Genomic DNA, 17,196 nt, shown 5'->3' with positions numbered 1-17,196 from the left:
CACAATTAAAAAAATGACCAAGGTGAAACGATGAAAAGATTAAAAAGATGACAATCGTTCAAAAGTTGACCGAGGTAAAAAGATGTCAAAGATTAAAAAGTTGACCAAGGAGCAATGTTGACATTAATGAAAAAGCTGACTAGCTTTTTAATTTGAAAGGATTTGAGGAAGTATTTGTAGTTAATTGCCTAACTGTGTAATAGTTTAATAACTAGTCATAATTTACCAGTCAGAACCAAAAATCTTGCCATTTAGGGTAATAAATTACATGGGTGTTTTTATTTTGAAAGGATTTAAAGGTCGTGTGTGACTGATTACTCACAATGCTCATAATTTATCATTTAAAAGCAAAAATAGCCCTATTAAAGCAAAAGATTTAGATTAAGCCCTTTAAAATGAAAGCACCATATTAGGTATGTGTGGTTATTTACTGAACTACAAAATAGTCTCAATAACGAATGGTAATTATTTAGTCAGAACCAGAAACTTAAAGCAAATAAATTGCATTGGTGCTTTTATTTTGAAAGGATTTAGAGGAAATGTGTAGGGGTAATAACGTAACTGTCAGTTAGTCTTTAAATAGTCATAATTAACCATTCAAAAAACAGTGCAGTTAAATCTAACAAATTGCATTGGTGTTTTATTTTGAAAGGACTAAGGGGAAGCATGTGTGGGATTAACTAAACTGTCTTTAGTTATCTTTAATCTTTAAATAGTCATAATTACCCAACCAAAAGCAGAAATATTGCTATTAAAGCTAATTATTTAGCTTGGTGCTAAATAATTAATAAAGGAAGTGTGTGCTTAATTAGTGGGAGAGCTGAACAGCTCTCAGACCATTGATATCTTTGCTCTTTATCTTTTTTCTTTTTCTTCTTTTTAGTGGGAGAGCTGAACAGCTCTCACACTATTGATATCTCCGCTCTTTATTATTAGTGGGAGAGCCGGACAGCTCTCACACTATTGATATCTTCGCTCTTTATTTTCACAGTGAATGCTGCAAAGCATTCACTGTATTGTTTTTCTAAGCTTTATTATCACAGTGAATGCTGCAAAGCATTCACTGTATTGTTTTTCTAAGCTTTATTATTATTAGTGGGAGAGCTGAACAGCTCTCACACTATTGTTATCTTCGGTCTTTATCACAGTGAATGCTGCAAAGCAATCACTGTATTGTTTTTCTAAGCTTTATCACAGTGAATGCTGCAAAGCATTCACTGTATTGTTTTTCTAAGCTTTATCACAGTGAATGCTGCAAAGCATTCACTGTATTGTTTTTCTAAGCTTTATTATCACAGTGAATGCTGCAAAGCATTCACTGTATTGTTTTTCTAAGCTTTATTATTATTAGTGGGAGAGCTGAACAGCTCTCACACTATTGTTATCTTCGGTCTTTATCACAGTGAATGCTGCAAAGCAATCACTGTATTGTTTTTCTAAGCTTTATCACAGTGAATGCTGCAAAGCATTCACTGTATTGTTTTTCTAAGCTTTATCACAGTGAATGCTGCAAAGCATTCACTGTATTTTTTTTCTAAGCTTTATTATTATTATTATTATTATTATTATTTTTCTTCCCCCCGTTTTTCTGCATCTAACTAGTCCCGCATACTTTCAGCTACAGAAACGATTCCAATATCAAAATGTTCAGCTTTTTAAGGAGAAGTGTGCTATTACTTTTCTCATTCACATGTTTCATATTTTTCAAGTTATTAAGCTTTTTTTAACTTTTTTTTCCCATTGAAATGAATGGGAACAACTTTTCAAATTCTCTTTAGCTTTGTCTACTTTCAGCTTTAACTACTTCCGCATACTTTAGGCTACAGACACCATTTAAACTACAAAATAATCTTCAACTATTCAACTATTAATCTTCCAGAAATCGTTAAAATATCTTTAATAGTTTCTGATGTATAGCAGTTTAAATATTGGGTGGTTTTTGGTCAATTTTTATCTTTTCCATTAGTGTGTATTGGGTTATTTAGAGTGCGTGATGTCACAGCCAGAGTGCGAGGGGACGTTTTTTTAAGATAGAACTTCTGTCTTTAACTCGTCACTACAGCCACAATTTTCACTCTATCAATGTAATTATTTCAGTAAATCGTAGTCATACTTGTCTTCTTTCTAATGATGTGTCTGGCTTTACTCTCAGACCTATACTTTAGTCGCTATCAACCTCAAAGCGCAGAGAGATCCCGAAATTCTCCCATAGACTCTAATGATAATTTTCGGCAGACGTCTGGGGAGAAAAACAAGAGGAGAAGTATTTTGAAACTGCGACTGCGGCTACAAACATTTGTCCTCAAACATAAAATTCACACCATTTGCTCATTGAAGACTTGGGACTCGTAAAATGAAATAATTTTTGTGATATCTATTATGGTTTAGCTGGAACAAGCCTGTTTATACAGGGTGAAACTCTGCTTTTACAGAGCAGAGTGAGCCTGATTTTCCCGCCTTTCGTCTCCATGGCGACGGCGCAGCTGCAGATTTCACTGACAGGTCAAACTCCTGATTCTCAGTGTAGACAGCAGTTCCATGCTTATTACTGGTTACTCATCTACACTATTGGATTGTGTAGTAATTAAGCACACACTTCCTCTAAATCCTTTCAAAATAAAAGCACCAAGCCAAATATTTAGCTTTAATAGCAATATTTCTGCTTTTAGATGGGTAATTATGACTATTTAAAGATAGATTAACAGTTTAGTAATTACCCACACATGCTTCCTCTACATCCTTTCAAAATAAAAGCACCAATGCCAATTATTAGCTTTAACTGCACCATTTTTGTCTTTAAATGGTTGATTATGATTATTTAAAGACTAATTGACAGTTATGCTATTACCCCCACACGTTTCCTCTAAATCCTTTCAAAATAAAAGCACCAATTACAATTTATTACCTTTAATGGCAAGATTGATTAGAACATTTCTGGTTCTGAATACTTACCAATCGTTAATGAGACACTTTAGAGTTCAGCAAAAAACCACTCACACTTATTAGGGTGATTTTATTCTGAAAGGGCTTAACCTAAATTTTTTCCTTTAATAGGGCAATTCTTGCTATTGAATGACATATTATGACTGTCTAATGACTATTTTATAGATTAGTAATTACTCACACACAACCTCTAAATCCTTTTAAAATAAAAGCACCAATCCAGATTTTTAGCTTTAATCGTACTATTTGTGCTTTTGAATGGGTAATCATGACTGGTTAGTGTGACTGTTTTACAGTTTAGCTATAAGCACACCCAGCCCCTCTACATCCTTTCAAAATAAAAGCCCAAATCCTGATTTTTAGCTAAAGATAACAATAGTTCTGCTTTCAACAGGTGTATTATGACTAGTTATTTAGACTAATATACTGTTTAGCAAATACCTGCACAGGCCTTTTCCATATTCTTTCAAAATAAAAGCACCAATCCAAATTTTTACCTTTATTAGGACTATTTATACTTTTGAATGGGTAATCGTGAATGGTTATTGTGACTGTTTTACAGTTTAGCTATTAAGCATACACAGCTTCTCCACATCCTTTCAAAATAAAAGCCCAAATCCTGATTTTTAGCTAAAGATAGCAATATTTCTGCTTTCAACGGGTTTATCATGACTATTTATTTAGACTAAAATACTGCACACACAGTTTCTCCAAATTCTTTCAAAATAAAAGCCCCATTCCAGATCTTTAGCTAAAAAGGGCAATATTTCTGCGTTCAGCTGGTGTATTGTTACTAAATGATAAGACAATCTTAATGTTTAGTAATTGCCTGTTCAGGTGTCCTCAATATCCTTTCAAAATAAAAGTACCAATCCAAATTTTTAGCTTTAATAGCATAAACTCTGTTTTTGAATGGTTAATTGTGACAAGTAATGAGACTATTTTAAAGTTTAGCTATAAACACACATCTCTAAATCGTTTTAAAATAAAAGCATTAAACCAATTTTTTTTGCTTTAATAGAATAAATTCTGTTTTTGAATGGTCAATTCAAATTCAGCAATAAGTCTATACCAGTAATTACTGGTTTATTATTACTAGTTAATGAAACAATTTAACAATTACTCACACAAGCTTCCTGTAAGTCATTTCAAAATAAGAATACTAAACTTTTAGTGCAACTAACTAAGCTCTAAACTTTTTTAATTTCTGCTTTTGACTGCTTTTTTGTTATTTAGGACAACTTAATGAGCGCTTTTTCCAGTTTACCAAGTTAGGACACACACTTCCTCAAATTACTTTCAAAATAAAAGCACCAATCTAATTATTTAGCCTAAATATCGCTTTTGTGAATTTGACTAGTTAATTATAACCAGTTAATGAAACTATTTTACTGTTCAGCAATTATCTGCACACACTTCCTTCAAAGCTTCAACTTTTATCAATTCAAATCAAAATACTTGTTCTGAAGCAAATTTAAGCCGTATTAAATATTTTCAAAACGTTTAGCTATATTTCAACAAGTTAATTAATTGATTTTCAGCAGTTTGTTAATTTCAGCAAATCTTTTTCGTGTTTCCTCCATATGAAATTGAACTACTTCAGCTTCTTCTGCAAATATTCAGCACTGTTTAATCAATTCCTATTTCTCCTTAGATACATTCAACTATGATTTACATGATTGAGCTATTTCATCTGTTTTAAATGTTTCAGTTACTTTCAGCAACTCTTCAGGAATATTTTCAGCTTGGAAGCATTCACTGTGCATTTTCTTATGGAAATGCTTTTTCTAGTTAGTGGGAGAGCTGAACAGCTCTCACACTATTGTTATCTTCGGTCTTTATTATTATTTTTCTTCTACTTATACTTCTACTTTAGAGTTCAGTAAATAGCCACTCAAACTTATTAGGGTGCTTTTATTCTGAAAGGGCTAAATCTAAATCTTTTGCTTTAATAGAGCTATTCTTGCTATTGAATCATAAATTATGACTATCTAATGACTATTTTATAGTTTAGTAATCGCCCACACACAACCTCTAAATCCTTTCAAAATAAAAGCACCAATGTAATTTATTACCTTAAATGGCAAATTTTTGTTTCTGACTGGTAAATTTCTACTAGTTATTAAAATATTACACAGTTAGGTATTATTTACAAATACTTTCTTCAAATCAAAAAGATAGTCAGCTTATTTATGACTGTCAACAATGCACCTTGGTCAACTTTTTAATCTTTGACATCTTTTAACCGTGGTCAACTTTTGAATCATTGTCATATTTTAATCTTGTCTTAGTATGACCTTGGTCATCTTTTTAATCATCATCTTTTTAATCGCCATCTTTTGTCATCGTTTTAATCTTTGTCATCGTTTTCTCGTTTTCATCGTTTTGCCGTAGTCAACTTTTGGACGTAGTCAACTTTTTGACGTCAGCAGCCTCCGGAACCGGCCAGCCGAGGTGGCCGACGATGCAGGAGGCAGCGCCATCCCTGCCACAGGATTCGCCAAGGACCTGGCCCTCCGTCCAGCCGGTGAGGCAGCAGCTTAATCAGCGTTTGTCATCGTTGCGGCAGCAGATCAGCTCTCCCCTCGAGAAATTACTTTTTCTAGTTATTATTCTTCTTCTTCTACTTATTCCGCCCTTTTTTTGATTGCTATCTACTTTTTAACGCTTCATCGTAGAATCGTCGTTCAACTTTCTAAACGTGTTTCATCTTTAGGAGATGTGGGCTATTACTTTTTTTTGTTTTCAGCTTTTCAACTTTTAACGTTATTCAACTTTTTTCATCGTTTTTTTATAATGGTCGTCTATGGGAATCATCGTTCAACTTTTTGTCAACTTCCCTCTTTTCATCAGCGTCTATCATCGTCATACTTTGGCGTAGAAACGTCATTTCAACTTCAAAAGCGTCCATCATCGTTCAACTTTCTCCTTGTAAATCAGCGTTGTCGTATCTTCTATACTTTTTGACTCGTGAGCGTTTAAATATGGTGTGGTTTTAGTTAAATTTTCAGCTTTTCCATTAGTGTGTATTGCGTCTGCTAGAGTGCGTGATGTCACAGCTACAGTGAGAAGGTGCGCTTTTTTAAGACAGAACTTCTGTCTCTAACTCGTCACTACAGCCACAATTTGTCACGGACTCAAGGTAGCGGACCCACACGCACAGCGGAGACAAGGCTCAGTGAACGACAGGGTTTATTCAGGCTCGTGGTCAGGCAGGCGAGGGTCGGTACACAGAGCAGGCAGGTTCAGTACAGGCAGGGTTTAGACAATCAGTAGTCACAAGGCAGGCTAGGGTCAACTCACGGCAGGGCAGGATCGTAGGCAAGGCAAGAGTCAAGGTCCGGAGAAGCAGGGTCATACACAGGTTATCAAAGTTACGGATACTATACGCTGGATTGCTGGCAGTAACATAAAGAGACAATCTGGCAAGGTGCTGGGCTTAGAGGTGGTGCTTAAATACTAATGAGAACACAGGTGAGTAATGATTGATAGAATACAGCTGGGGATATCACGTGACTGCAAAGTAAAGCTAAAACAAAAGTGACAAGACAAAACCGGAAGTATAAGAAAATAAAACAGGAAGTGAGTCCAGGCTGTGACACAATTTATACTCTATCAACGTAATTACTTCACTAAATCGTAGTCATAATTATCTTCTTTCTAATGATGTGTCTGGATATACCCTCAGACCTATACCTTAGTCGCTATCAACCACAAAGCGCAGAGAGATCCCGAAATTCTCCCACAGACTTTAATGATAACTTTTGGCAGACGTCTGGGGAGAAAAACAGAGGAGACGTATTTTGAAATTGCCACTGTGGCTACAAGCTTTTGTCCTCAAACATAAAATTCACACCATTTGCTCATTGAAGCCTTGGGACTCGTAAAATGAAATAATTTTTGTGATAACTATCATGGTTTAGCTGGAACAAGCCTGTTTATACAGGGTGAAACTCTGCTTTTACAGAGCAGAGTGAGCCTGATTTTCCCGCCTTTTGTCTCCATGGCGACGGCGCAGCTGCAGATTTGACTGACAGGTAAAACTGCTGATGCTCAGTGTACAGATCAGTTCCATGCTTGTTACTGATTACTCAACTACACTATTGGATTGTGTAGTGATTAAGCACGCGCTTCCTCTAAATCCTTTCAAAATAAAAGCACCAAGCCAAATAATTAGCTTTAATAGCAATATTTCTGCTTTTAGATGGGTAATTATGACTACTTAAAGATAAATTAACAGTTTAGTAATTACCCACACATGCTTCCTATACGTCCTTTCAAAATAAAAGCACCAATGCAATTTATTAGCTTTAACTGCAGAGTTCCTGCCTTTAATGGGTAATTATGATTATTTAAAGACTAAATGACAGCTACACTATTACCCCCACACATTTCCTCTAAATCCTTTCAAAATAAAAGCACGAATTACAATTTATTACCTTTAATGGCAAGATTGATTAGACATTTTCTGGTTCTGAATACTTACCAATCGTTAATGAGACTACTTTAGAGTTCAGTAAATAGCCACTCAAACTTATTAGGGTTCTGAATACTTACCAATCGTTAATGAGACTACTTTAGAGTTCAGTAAATAGCCACTCAAACTTATTAGGGTTCTTTTATTCTGAAAGGGCTAAATCTAAATCTTTTGCTTAATGATATTAAGACAGGTACGTCTATTGAATGATAAATTATGATTATTATCTAATGACTATTTTATAGTTTAGTAATCACTCACACACGACCTCTAAATCCTTTCAAAATAAAAGCACCAATGTAATTTAACTATTACACAGTTAGGTATTTACTTACAAATACTTTCTTCAAATCAAAAAGCTAGTCAGCTTATTTATGATTGTCAACAATGCACTTTGGTCAACTTTTTAATCTTTGAGATCTTTTTACTTTGGTCAACTTTTCTATCATTGTCATATTTTTAATCTTGTCTTAGTATGACCTTGGTCATCTTTCTAATCATCATCTTTTAATCGCCATCTTTTGTCATTGTTTTAATCTTTGTCAACGTTTTCTCGTTTGCATCGTTTTGCCGTAGTCAATTTTTGGACGTAGTCAACGTTTTGTCAGTCAGCAGCTTAATCAGCGTTTGGCTTCGTTGCGGCAGCAGATCAGCTCTCCCACGTAATTTCTCGAGAAATTACTTTTTCTAGTTACTACACAATCCAATAGTGCAGTTTACTTATCAGTAATATGCATGGAACTGCTGTGTACACTGAGCACCAGGAGTTTGACCTGTCAGTCAAATCTGCAGCTGCGCCGTCGCCATGGAGACGAAAGGCAGGAAAATCAGGCTCACTCTGCTCTGTGAAAGCAGACTTTCAACGCTGATAAATAGTCTTATTCCAGCACAACCATAATAGTTATTACAAAAATATTTTCATTTTATGAATCCCAAGGCTTCCCTGAACAACTGGAGGTAATTTTATGTTTGAGGACGAAAGCTTGTAGCCACAGTCGCAATTTCAAAATGTGTCTCCTTCTGCGTTCCTCCCAAAGGTCTGCCAAAAATTATTATTAGAGTCAATGGTGAAAATTCAGGATCTCTCTGTGCTTTGAGGTCGATAGCAACTAAAGTATAGGTCTGGTGGCTTAGGCTGACACATCATTAGAAAGAAGACAAGTATGACTACGATTTAGTGAAAAAACTACGTTGATAGAAACAAAATTGTGCCTGTAGTGACAAGTGTGACACGCAATACACACTAATGGAAAAGCTGGAAATTTAACAATAAACACCCTATATTAAAACACTCAAAAATCGAAAACTATAGAAGATACGAGGACGCTGATTTACATGGATAAAGTTAAAAAATAATAGACGCTTTTAGAGTTTAAATTACATTTCTATGCCAAAGTATGACGATGACTGACGCCAATGAAAAGAGTCAAGTTGACAAAAAGTTTAACTATGTTTCCCATAAACAACCATTATAAAAAAGAAGAAAACGATGAAAAAAGTTGAATAACGATAAAAGTTTAAAAGCTGAAATCGTGAAAACTGACAGCCCCCATCTCCTAACGATGATACATGTTTAGGAAGTTGAATGATGATCCTATGATGAAGCATTGAGACGATGAAACCGACTGAAAAACAGGGCAAAATAAGAAAAATAGAGTGATGAAGATATCAATAGTGTGAGAGCTCTCCCACTAATTAATCGTTCTCATTCATCGTTCACAGCTTAGGCTCTGTGGCGAGCAGCAAGTAGGTCAGTTTGATTTCCCCACCAGATTAAAGTTGGGAAACGACTCGTTTTCTCATTTTTTTTCCTCAAAACGAGAAACCGCTGTGAAGTTAGTTTGACGTTGGACATTCAGCAGAAATTTGACCAAAGTACCTCCAGACAAGCGGTCCGTGTTTGAACAAGCGATCCGTGTTTCGTGTTCGTAACACAGACACAGAACGAGACCGCCTGGGACATGTTGAATTGGGACCACCGATAAGTTATTGACACAACCATTTGTATGAGGATCAAGTCATCTAGTATACTTTTCAATAATATTATAGTATTAATATTACAGTAATATTTCAATACCATCTAAACCATGTGACCTACTAGTTCAAAACCTGCTCCAAAATGTGTGTCTATATCTCCTTGTTAGGGCACAACCATATTTGTTGTTTCATTAACACCAAAATATTTTTGAAAAATATGCAATATGACTATATAATCCAGCCACAGGGTTTGCAAGCCTTTGATCCAGTCCCAAGCCTGGATCAATAGAGAGTGTCGCGTTAGGAAGGGCATCCGGCGTAAAACCTGCCAATAACAATCATGTGAATCGTCCATAAAAATTTCATACCGGATCGGTCGATGCCTGGGTTAACAACGACAACAGATGCTGTTAACCTACAGGGTGCCGGTGGAAATTGGACTACTGTTGGACCAGAAGGGTTTGTGAATAATGTTCTAGAGTTGAAAAGATTCTCAGGCAGGGTGATGAGTCTAAACCTAGAAATCAAAGGGGAGATGGTGGATGTAGTCAGTGGGTATACTCCACAAGAAGCTGTGAGTTGGAGGAGAAGGAGAAATTCCTCGAGTGAGTTTGATAAGGTCATAGAGAGTATCTGCAGAGGAGAGGGGGTAGTGGTCGGAGCAGACTTCAATGGGCATGTTGGTGAGGGGAACAGAGATGATGAGGAGGAGATAGGCAGGTTTGGTGTAAAGGAAAGAAACCTAGAAGGACAGATGGTGGTGGACTTTGCTAAGAGGATGGAAATGGCTGTTGTCAACACTTACTTCCGGAAGAGAGAAGAACACAAAGTGACGTAGAAGAGTGCAGGTAGGAGCATGCAGGCGGACTACATCCTATGTAGACAAGGTCATTTGAGAGTGGTTATTGACTGCAAAGTGGTGGTAGGAGAGTGTGTAGCCAGACAACACCGCATGGTGGTGTGCAAAATGACAGAAAAGAAGACCAAGTGGTGGAAGCTAAAGTATGAAGAAATCTGTGAATTAAGGTAGAAGTTGAGGGAGACTCTGGGTGGTCAGGAAGAGCTTCCAGATGACTGGTAAAGTACAGCAGAGTTTATCAGGGAAACAGGTAGGAAAGTGCTTGGTATGTCATCTGGATGGAGGAAAGAAGATAAAGACACTTGGTGGTGGAATGAGGAAGTACAGGACTGCATCCAGAGGAAGAGGTTGGGTAAAAGGAAGTGGGATGTAGAAAGGACTGAGGGAGCAAAACAGAAAGCTTACGATGAGCTGTGTAACAGGTTGGACACGAAGGAAGCGCAGAAGGACTTCTACAGGCTAAACAGACAGAGAGATGGGAAGGATGTGCAACAGATAAACAGTAATGGAAAGGTGCTAACAACCCAGGAGAGTGTGCAGAGAAGATGGAGGGAGGATTCTGAGGAGTTGATCAATGAGGAGAATGAAAGAATGAAGGGAAAGAAGGGAGTAAGATGTGGAGGTTGTGGAGCAGGAAATAACAGAAATTAGAAAGAATGAGGTGAGGAATGCTCTGAGAAGGATCAAAAATGGGAAGGTTGTTGGTCCTCAAGACGTACCTGTAGAGGTGCGAAAGCGTCCAGAAGAGACAGTGGCGGAATTTTCAACCAGTTTGTTTGATAATGAGAAGATGCCTGAAGAATGAAGAAGAAGCGTTCGGGTGTCAATCTTTAAGAACAAGGGTGACACGCAGAACAGCAGCAACCACAGAGGAATAATAAAGTTAATGAGCAGCACAATGAAGCTGTGGGAAGGCGTAGTGGAAGCCAGGCTTAGGAAGAAGGTGGAGATTTGTGAGCAGCAGTATGGTTTCATGCCTCGTACGCGCACCACTGATGCCATGAGGTAAAAAAGGTGCAGGAGTTCACGTACTTGGGGTCAGCAGTTCAGTGTGATGGGGAGTGTTGAAAAGAGGTGAAGAGGAGAGTGCAGGCGGGTTGGGACAGGTGGAGGAAAGTGTCAGGAGTGTTGTGTGACAGAAGAGTGTCAGAAAGACTCAAAAGAAAGGTTTTCAAGACAGTGATGAGACCAGCTCTGCTCTGTGGGTTGGAGAGGATAGCAGTGAGAAAGAGACAAGAGGCAGAGATGGAGGTAGCAGAGTTGAAAACGCTGAGGTTCTCCTTAAGAGTGACAAAATAGGACAGAATCAGGAACAAGCTCATCAGAGGGACAGCTCACGTTGCATGCATAAGCAACAGTCAGAGAGTCCAGACTGAGATGGTGAGATGTAGACACACATTTTAGAGCAGGTTTTGAACTAGTAGGTCACATGGTTTAGATGTTATTGAAATATTACTGTAATATTATTACTACAATATTATAGAAAAATATGCAACATAACTAATTCCTCATAAAAATGGTTGTGTCCTAACAAGGAGATATAGACACATATTTTGGAGCAGGTTTTGGACCAGTAGGTCATACGGTTTGGACGGTATTGAAATATTACGTTATGATTTATTCTAAAATATTATAGAAAAATATGCAACATGACTATTTCCTCATAAAAATGGTTGTGCCTTGTGAAGGAGATGTAGACACACATTTTGGAGCAGATTTTGGACCAGTAGGTCATATGGTGTGGATGGTATTGAAATATTACTGTATTATTATTACTACAATATTATAGAAAAATATGCAACATGACTATTTCCTCATAAAAATGGTTGTGCAATGTGAAAGAGATGTAGACACACATTTTGGAGCAATTTGGATCAATTTCTTGAAAATCCAAATAATTTATCGACGGTCCCTAAGTCAACGTCTTCATGTCCCGAGCGGTCTCTTTCTGTGTCCGCGTAGCGAACACGAAACGCGGATCGCTTGTTCAAACACGGACCGCTTGTCCGGAGGCACTTTCGGTCGAATGTCTGTTGAATGTCCAACGTCAAACCAACTGCACCGCGGTAAACGACCGAACGGGAAACGGTTTTAAATACATTTATTTGTCTGGTTTTGAAAACACCGCTTTTGATTCGTTTTTAACGCGGCGCTACACGTGCAGAACGACCCCCCGCCGGCAGGCGGCGGCAGCGGGGCCCCCAGGCTGCGTTTACACGTAGCGGAAGTGGCTGCAGCTGAATCAGGACATGTAGCTTACGATACGAACATTCGATCTGCCTTTAACGTCTGACATATTAACACATGGACAGAAATAATTCCGAGGTTTTATGACTACGGTAAGTGTAACTCTCTCTTAAACTAGTAGATTTTCTAATAATAGATCTCAGTGGTGCCTTCGTCCCAACTGTCGTATAACAATCATCATCTTTTGTCTGCACATGCTGGAAACAGCTGATTAACCAGGCGCAGCTGTGTGAAGTTTTATAATTGGGCTCAAAGCGGTCTCGGTCCCGGTGCTTGGCATCATGCGCCACAGTTTTGTGTGCGGATCAGTGGGGTCAAAGGTCAGCCGGCGCAGCCTTCACCATGGTTAAGCAGAAGCGCAGGACCGACAGGTAGACGCTGCTGTTCACGGCTGTTGTCCATTTATTAGCCTGTATTTACTGACTCCTCTCGTCCTGCAGGTGTTTCCTGCCTGCAGAGGGAAACGGCGTGGCTCCGGTTCAGTTCCCTGTCTGCGTCGCAAGGAGGAGGCAGCCTCCACCCCCACAGGTAAAACACACGGTCCCACTGCCGCCGCTGGAGTGACTGCCGCGCAAAGCTTTGTAATTTTCCCTGTCAGTCATCTAGAAAGAATCGGACCTGCTCTTTGACCAGAGGCGCAGATGTCCAGTTGTACAACAACAGCAGCAGCTCCACCACCACAGAAGAAGAACGACGACGACGACACCCAGAACAGCAGGGGAGACATTCAGGAGAGACAGAACCAAAGACAATACGGCTGCACAGGTCTGTCACCATTTTACATCCAGTCTAGTGTGTGTATTACTGATGCTTTTCAGAAACACTTTAAATACAAGAACAGGAACATATTCTACAAGAGCAGTGACAGATCTTTATTATCTGATCCATTTCTTTCTTTGATCAACTGATCACCAATAAACTCAGGAATGATGAAAGAAGACACAACAAACTAGAGTCAAAACTAGAATATCAGAGAGAAGTTAATTGTTATTTTTATGCAGATGTAAAGAAGGTGCAGCTCTTATCAGTGGAGAAGAATTCCAGGGGTCATGTGATCCAGCAGGAGGTGAGAGGTGTGGACAAAGGGCTGTTGCTTGTTATGACAATGACAGGTTGTGTTGGTCATCGGGTTCAGTTAACAGCACGTGTGTATTTTATCAGATGATGACCAGCAAGACACAACTGAGCAGAGTGAGGACAGCATAGCAGCTGAGGTGAGAAACGCATATTATAAACACCAACATGTTCCTGCAGGTCATTCAAACATCCCAAATGCTGCAAGATATTAATCATGCTTGATAAGAATTCATGATGATTTAATAAGATAATAGGTAATGTTGGACCACAGACAAAATGGACAAACGAGTTACTGTAGCTTGGTAGCTCAAGGCTCTGCCTCCATTCTACATGTAGAACCTCTAGAACTACCAATAGAGCAGCTCTGAGAGAGAAGCATGAGGAGCTATGAGGTGTGGAAGACAAGATCAGCTGATCATTAAGAGCGTTGAAGTGAGGAGATGCAGAGAAGCTGATGGAGGAGACATTTGGTCTCTGTTCCTGAGTCCAGTCAGACTCTGGCTGCAGCTTTTGGGATAAACCTTATAAATTCCTCTTCTCATCTGACTCTCTTCTCTTTCTGCATTGAATTGCAAATAAACAGAAGTGTGTGTGTGTGTGTGTGTGTGTGTGTGTGTGTGTGTGTGTGTGTGTGTGTGTGTGTGTGTGTGTGTGTGTGTGTGTGTGTGTGTGTGTGTGTGTGTGTGTGTGTGTGTGTGTGTGTGTGTGTGTGTGTGTGTGTGTGATTGCGCGTGTAGGTGCAGAGTGTGGGCTCCCTGAAGGTCACCATCCAGCAGCGTGGTGAGAGCCGAGAATTTGGACGGACAGACAGGACAGCAGACAGACAGGCAGGTCTCCACTGTCACGTGTGTGACCTCACCTGTCGGTCTCTGCAGGTGAGAAGCAGCAGAAGAATTTAAAGGTGACGTATGAAGCACATGACAGATCCATGTTTGAGTCAGGAGGTTGACTGGGCAGCAACTAAGTGTAAGGAGTATAAGGAACCTGGTCCTAAGGCATCAGCTGCTCATGGACCAACATGTCTGTGCTAAAAATCCTTCTTTAACTCTAGCCATGGCATCGGAGTGTGTAGAGAATCGTCTGCCTCCTGTGTTCATCAGACGAAAACCACTGATGAAACACGTGAGCACTTTGTTCCTGATCTGCTGTGTGCAGCTGTTTCAGGTACACATGTTGGGATCAGAGCACCTGAAGAAGCTGCAGGAGGTCACGCAGTCCATCTGCACTAATGCATACAGGCTGCAGGACCGGTAAGATCCTTCCTTACGGAACCTGCTCATCCTTAATACATTCACCACGTAAGGACTGTTTATTTGTGAAGAATGTTCCCGTGGTTCTGACCGGTGTCATCCTCCAGGGGGCACCATGCCACCACCCAGCGCTGGTGTGACTCCTGTCAGACTCACTTCAGTGGCTGCGTGATCACACATCGACGGACGGAACAACACAAGGTGAGCAGAGCAACTAGCAGTGAAAAGGCGCACAGCCGCCGTCTCATCGCTGTCTTGTCTCAAACAGATGTGCAAACAGCTGAGTCGTCCTTTCTGTCTCGTGTGTAAACGTCACTTCAGGACGCCCAGGAAGTTTGTGGAGCACATGAAGTCTGCAGAGCACAAACAGCAGGTGGGTTGTTGCAGATTACTGAGAGTCATTGAGGCTTTGACTCGCTGTGTGTCCTCAGGTGCGGCTGGACGAGGCTCAGGACGATGAGCTGATCACTGTGGACGCCGTCGGCTGCTTTGAGGGAGAGGAGGAGGAGGAGGAGGAAGCAGATGTCGCTGATGAGGAAGATGAGGAAAATAAAATGCTGAAGGTGTCGTTTCAGATATTCATTAGTCATTTAATCAAAGCAGCCTGACGTTGTTACCAATTAGGTCTCATTGCACCACATTTGTTCTGGAGGTTCTGGTGAATCCGGTCAATGAATCTGAAACTGTGTGTTGCAGGCCACAGCGTCAGAGGAGGCAGTTGGAGAAGAGTATGACCCCTACCAGACCTATGGTGTGTCCAGACTAAAAATGACCTGGTCTGGGCCTATTGAGTTGAACCACGTGAAGTGGTTCGCCAGTGTCCGGTTTTATTTAGCTGTTCAAACCTGAACGTTCACTTGACTTTAAACCCAGTGATGACAGTGTCATGGTTCTGTTTGGTTTCAACTGGTTCAGTTGTGTTAGGGTGAAGTCAGTGGGTCCACGGATCCAGGTCCAAGTCCTTCATGTCACATGGGGCCAGAACTGCTGGTCCTCCCGGACTCTGATGGGCTGCAAACGCCTCCATGTTTTATTGAGCCAAAGCTGAATTATGAGAAATAAATGTGACTAAAATGTGGCTCCTTCACACAGGAAGTGCTTTTGTGGTTCCCGTGTCCGGTTTCCTGTGTCGGCTCTGCAACAAGTTCTTCTACGGAGAGATGACAGCACGATACACACACTGCAGGACGCGTGCACACTACATGAACATGCAGGTACTGACCCGGCTGCGGTACAGTGTACTGTCGCGTCTATGTCCCTCACTCTGTTGTTGGTTTTTATAGCGTCACACAAACACTGACCCTGAAGGAAGGACCCGACCTGTACCTGAAGCACTGACCTGGAGCTAGAGTCGCACTCAGCAGAACATGTTGATACGGTTCTTAATCTGTTGGATTAGCACACGCTTGTACAGTTCTCATCTGCATCAAACAGACTGGGTTCTCACTGGGTTCTGTGGCAGCTCTTGCCACAGTGGATTGTGCAGTTGGTGCCGGTCATTGTAAAGGAGTCGCCTGAACCTGGAGGCTGGAGCTTGTTGCCGTAGTGGCTTCTAACAGGGTTTGTAATGTCCCAGTAGCATGATATTCAGTTTTTCCTCTTTATTATCATTATTTCCAGAGGCCAAAGCACCAAATGCTGCCTTGGTGCATTCATATGCCTCTATGAACGCAACAAATTGTTTTTCTCCACCATTGAATCTTAACTGAAGAAAACCATGGTGTGGAAAACCAGTGTGGAAACATGCTGCAGCAGGTTAGGTTCCTGCTAATAAGAGGACGTTTCACATTATGTAGCTGCACTTGCGGGTTGAAACAAATGCATTAAATGTAAATGGTACTGGTGACCATGATGGCAGTTCATTTATAGCTGATGTTTGTATTTGTTTATCAGCTGATTTTCTTAAAACTGCAGTGAATATTGTCACAAAACAAATCTCGTTTTTTTGTTGTTGTAATTTTTGGTCTAAAAGCTCAAAAGTTTTCTGATCTTGATCTTTTCCAAATGACTGAGCTGCGACTAAATTATACGTTCTGTTCTATAATGTAACGACTGAGGCTGTGCAGCAGGTGGCGCCGCTGTGCAGAGGACATGTGGATGTTTAATAAACGAGTTGATCGTTGCAGAGGAGCCTTATTATTTTCACATGAACTGTATTAATGTGTTGTTCGGCCTCTGACCGTTACACCTACGTATGAGTTATCCTCTGAAGCAGAGAGTAATAGTGAAAGAACGGAACAAACCGTTTCGGCTTCCATCAATTAAATGACCAGAACCGCAGGTTTTTCTATGAACGGTCGGTAGAACATTCATCAACCTAAAAACAGAGTCCTATGAAGCCACTTCAGCCAAACTAACGTCTGCTT

At 39.9% G+C, this 17,196-nt stretch overlaps 1 protein-coding gene across 3 annotated transcripts; it reads left to right on the top strand.

Moving 5' to 3' along the window:
* The first annotated feature begins 12,209 nt into the window (after positions 1-12,209).
* Positions 12,210-16,955, top strand: ciz1b (cdkn1a interacting zinc finger protein 1b). Of its 3 annotated transcripts, XM_029161703.3 has the most exons (14): positions 12,212-12,595; positions 12,711-12,874; positions 12,944-13,031; positions 13,102-13,268; positions 13,505-13,569; positions 13,665-13,717; positions 14,318-14,455; positions 14,736-14,830; positions 14,938-15,031; positions 15,099-15,203; positions 15,262-15,393; positions 15,527-15,581; positions 15,923-16,044; positions 16,114-16,955. In XM_029161703.3, exons 2-14 carry the CDS (start codon positions 12,846-12,848, stop codon positions 16,177-16,179), a joined length of 1,209 nt encoding a protein of 402 aa, XP_029017536.1. In that variant the 5' UTR covers positions 12,212-12,595; positions 12,711-12,845; the 3' UTR covers positions 16,180-16,955. The 3 variants fall into 3 exon arrangements, 2 of the variants coding, with proteins under 2 accessions (XP_029017536.1, XP_029017537.1); XR_003786900.3 differs by lacking the exon at positions 15,527-15,581 and having other exon boundaries at positions 12,210-12,595; XM_029161704.3 differs by lacking the exons at positions 12,212-12,595; positions 12,711-12,874 and having other exon boundaries at positions 12,940-13,031; positions 13,505-13,576.
* The last annotated feature ends 241 nt before the right edge of the window (positions 16,956-17,196 follow it).

The sequence above is a fragment of the Betta splendens genome, chromosome 9, assembly GCF_900634795.4.
Source record: "Betta splendens chromosome 9, fBetSpl5.4, whole genome shotgun sequence".
Taxonomy (NCBI): domain Eukaryota; kingdom Metazoa; phylum Chordata; class Actinopteri; order Anabantiformes; family Osphronemidae; genus Betta; species Betta splendens.
The sequence above is the reverse complement of the archived record's forward strand: the minus strand, read 5'-3'. Positions and strand labels throughout refer to the sequence as shown.

Excerpts from the sequence above, each read along its gene's own strand:
- ciz1b (XM_029161703.3), top strand. The coding sequence starts at position 12,846 with ATGGTTAAGCAGAAGCGCAGGACCGACAG. Across the intron at positions 13,570-13,664 it reads GTCATGTGATCCAGCAGGAG|ATGATGACCAGCAAGACACA; the intron begins GTGAGAGGTGTG and ends GTATTTTATCAG. Across the intron at positions 15,204-15,261 it reads CTGCAGAGCACAAACAGCAG|GTGCGGCTGGACGAGGCTCA; the intron begins GTGGGTTGTTGC and ends GTGTGTCCTCAG.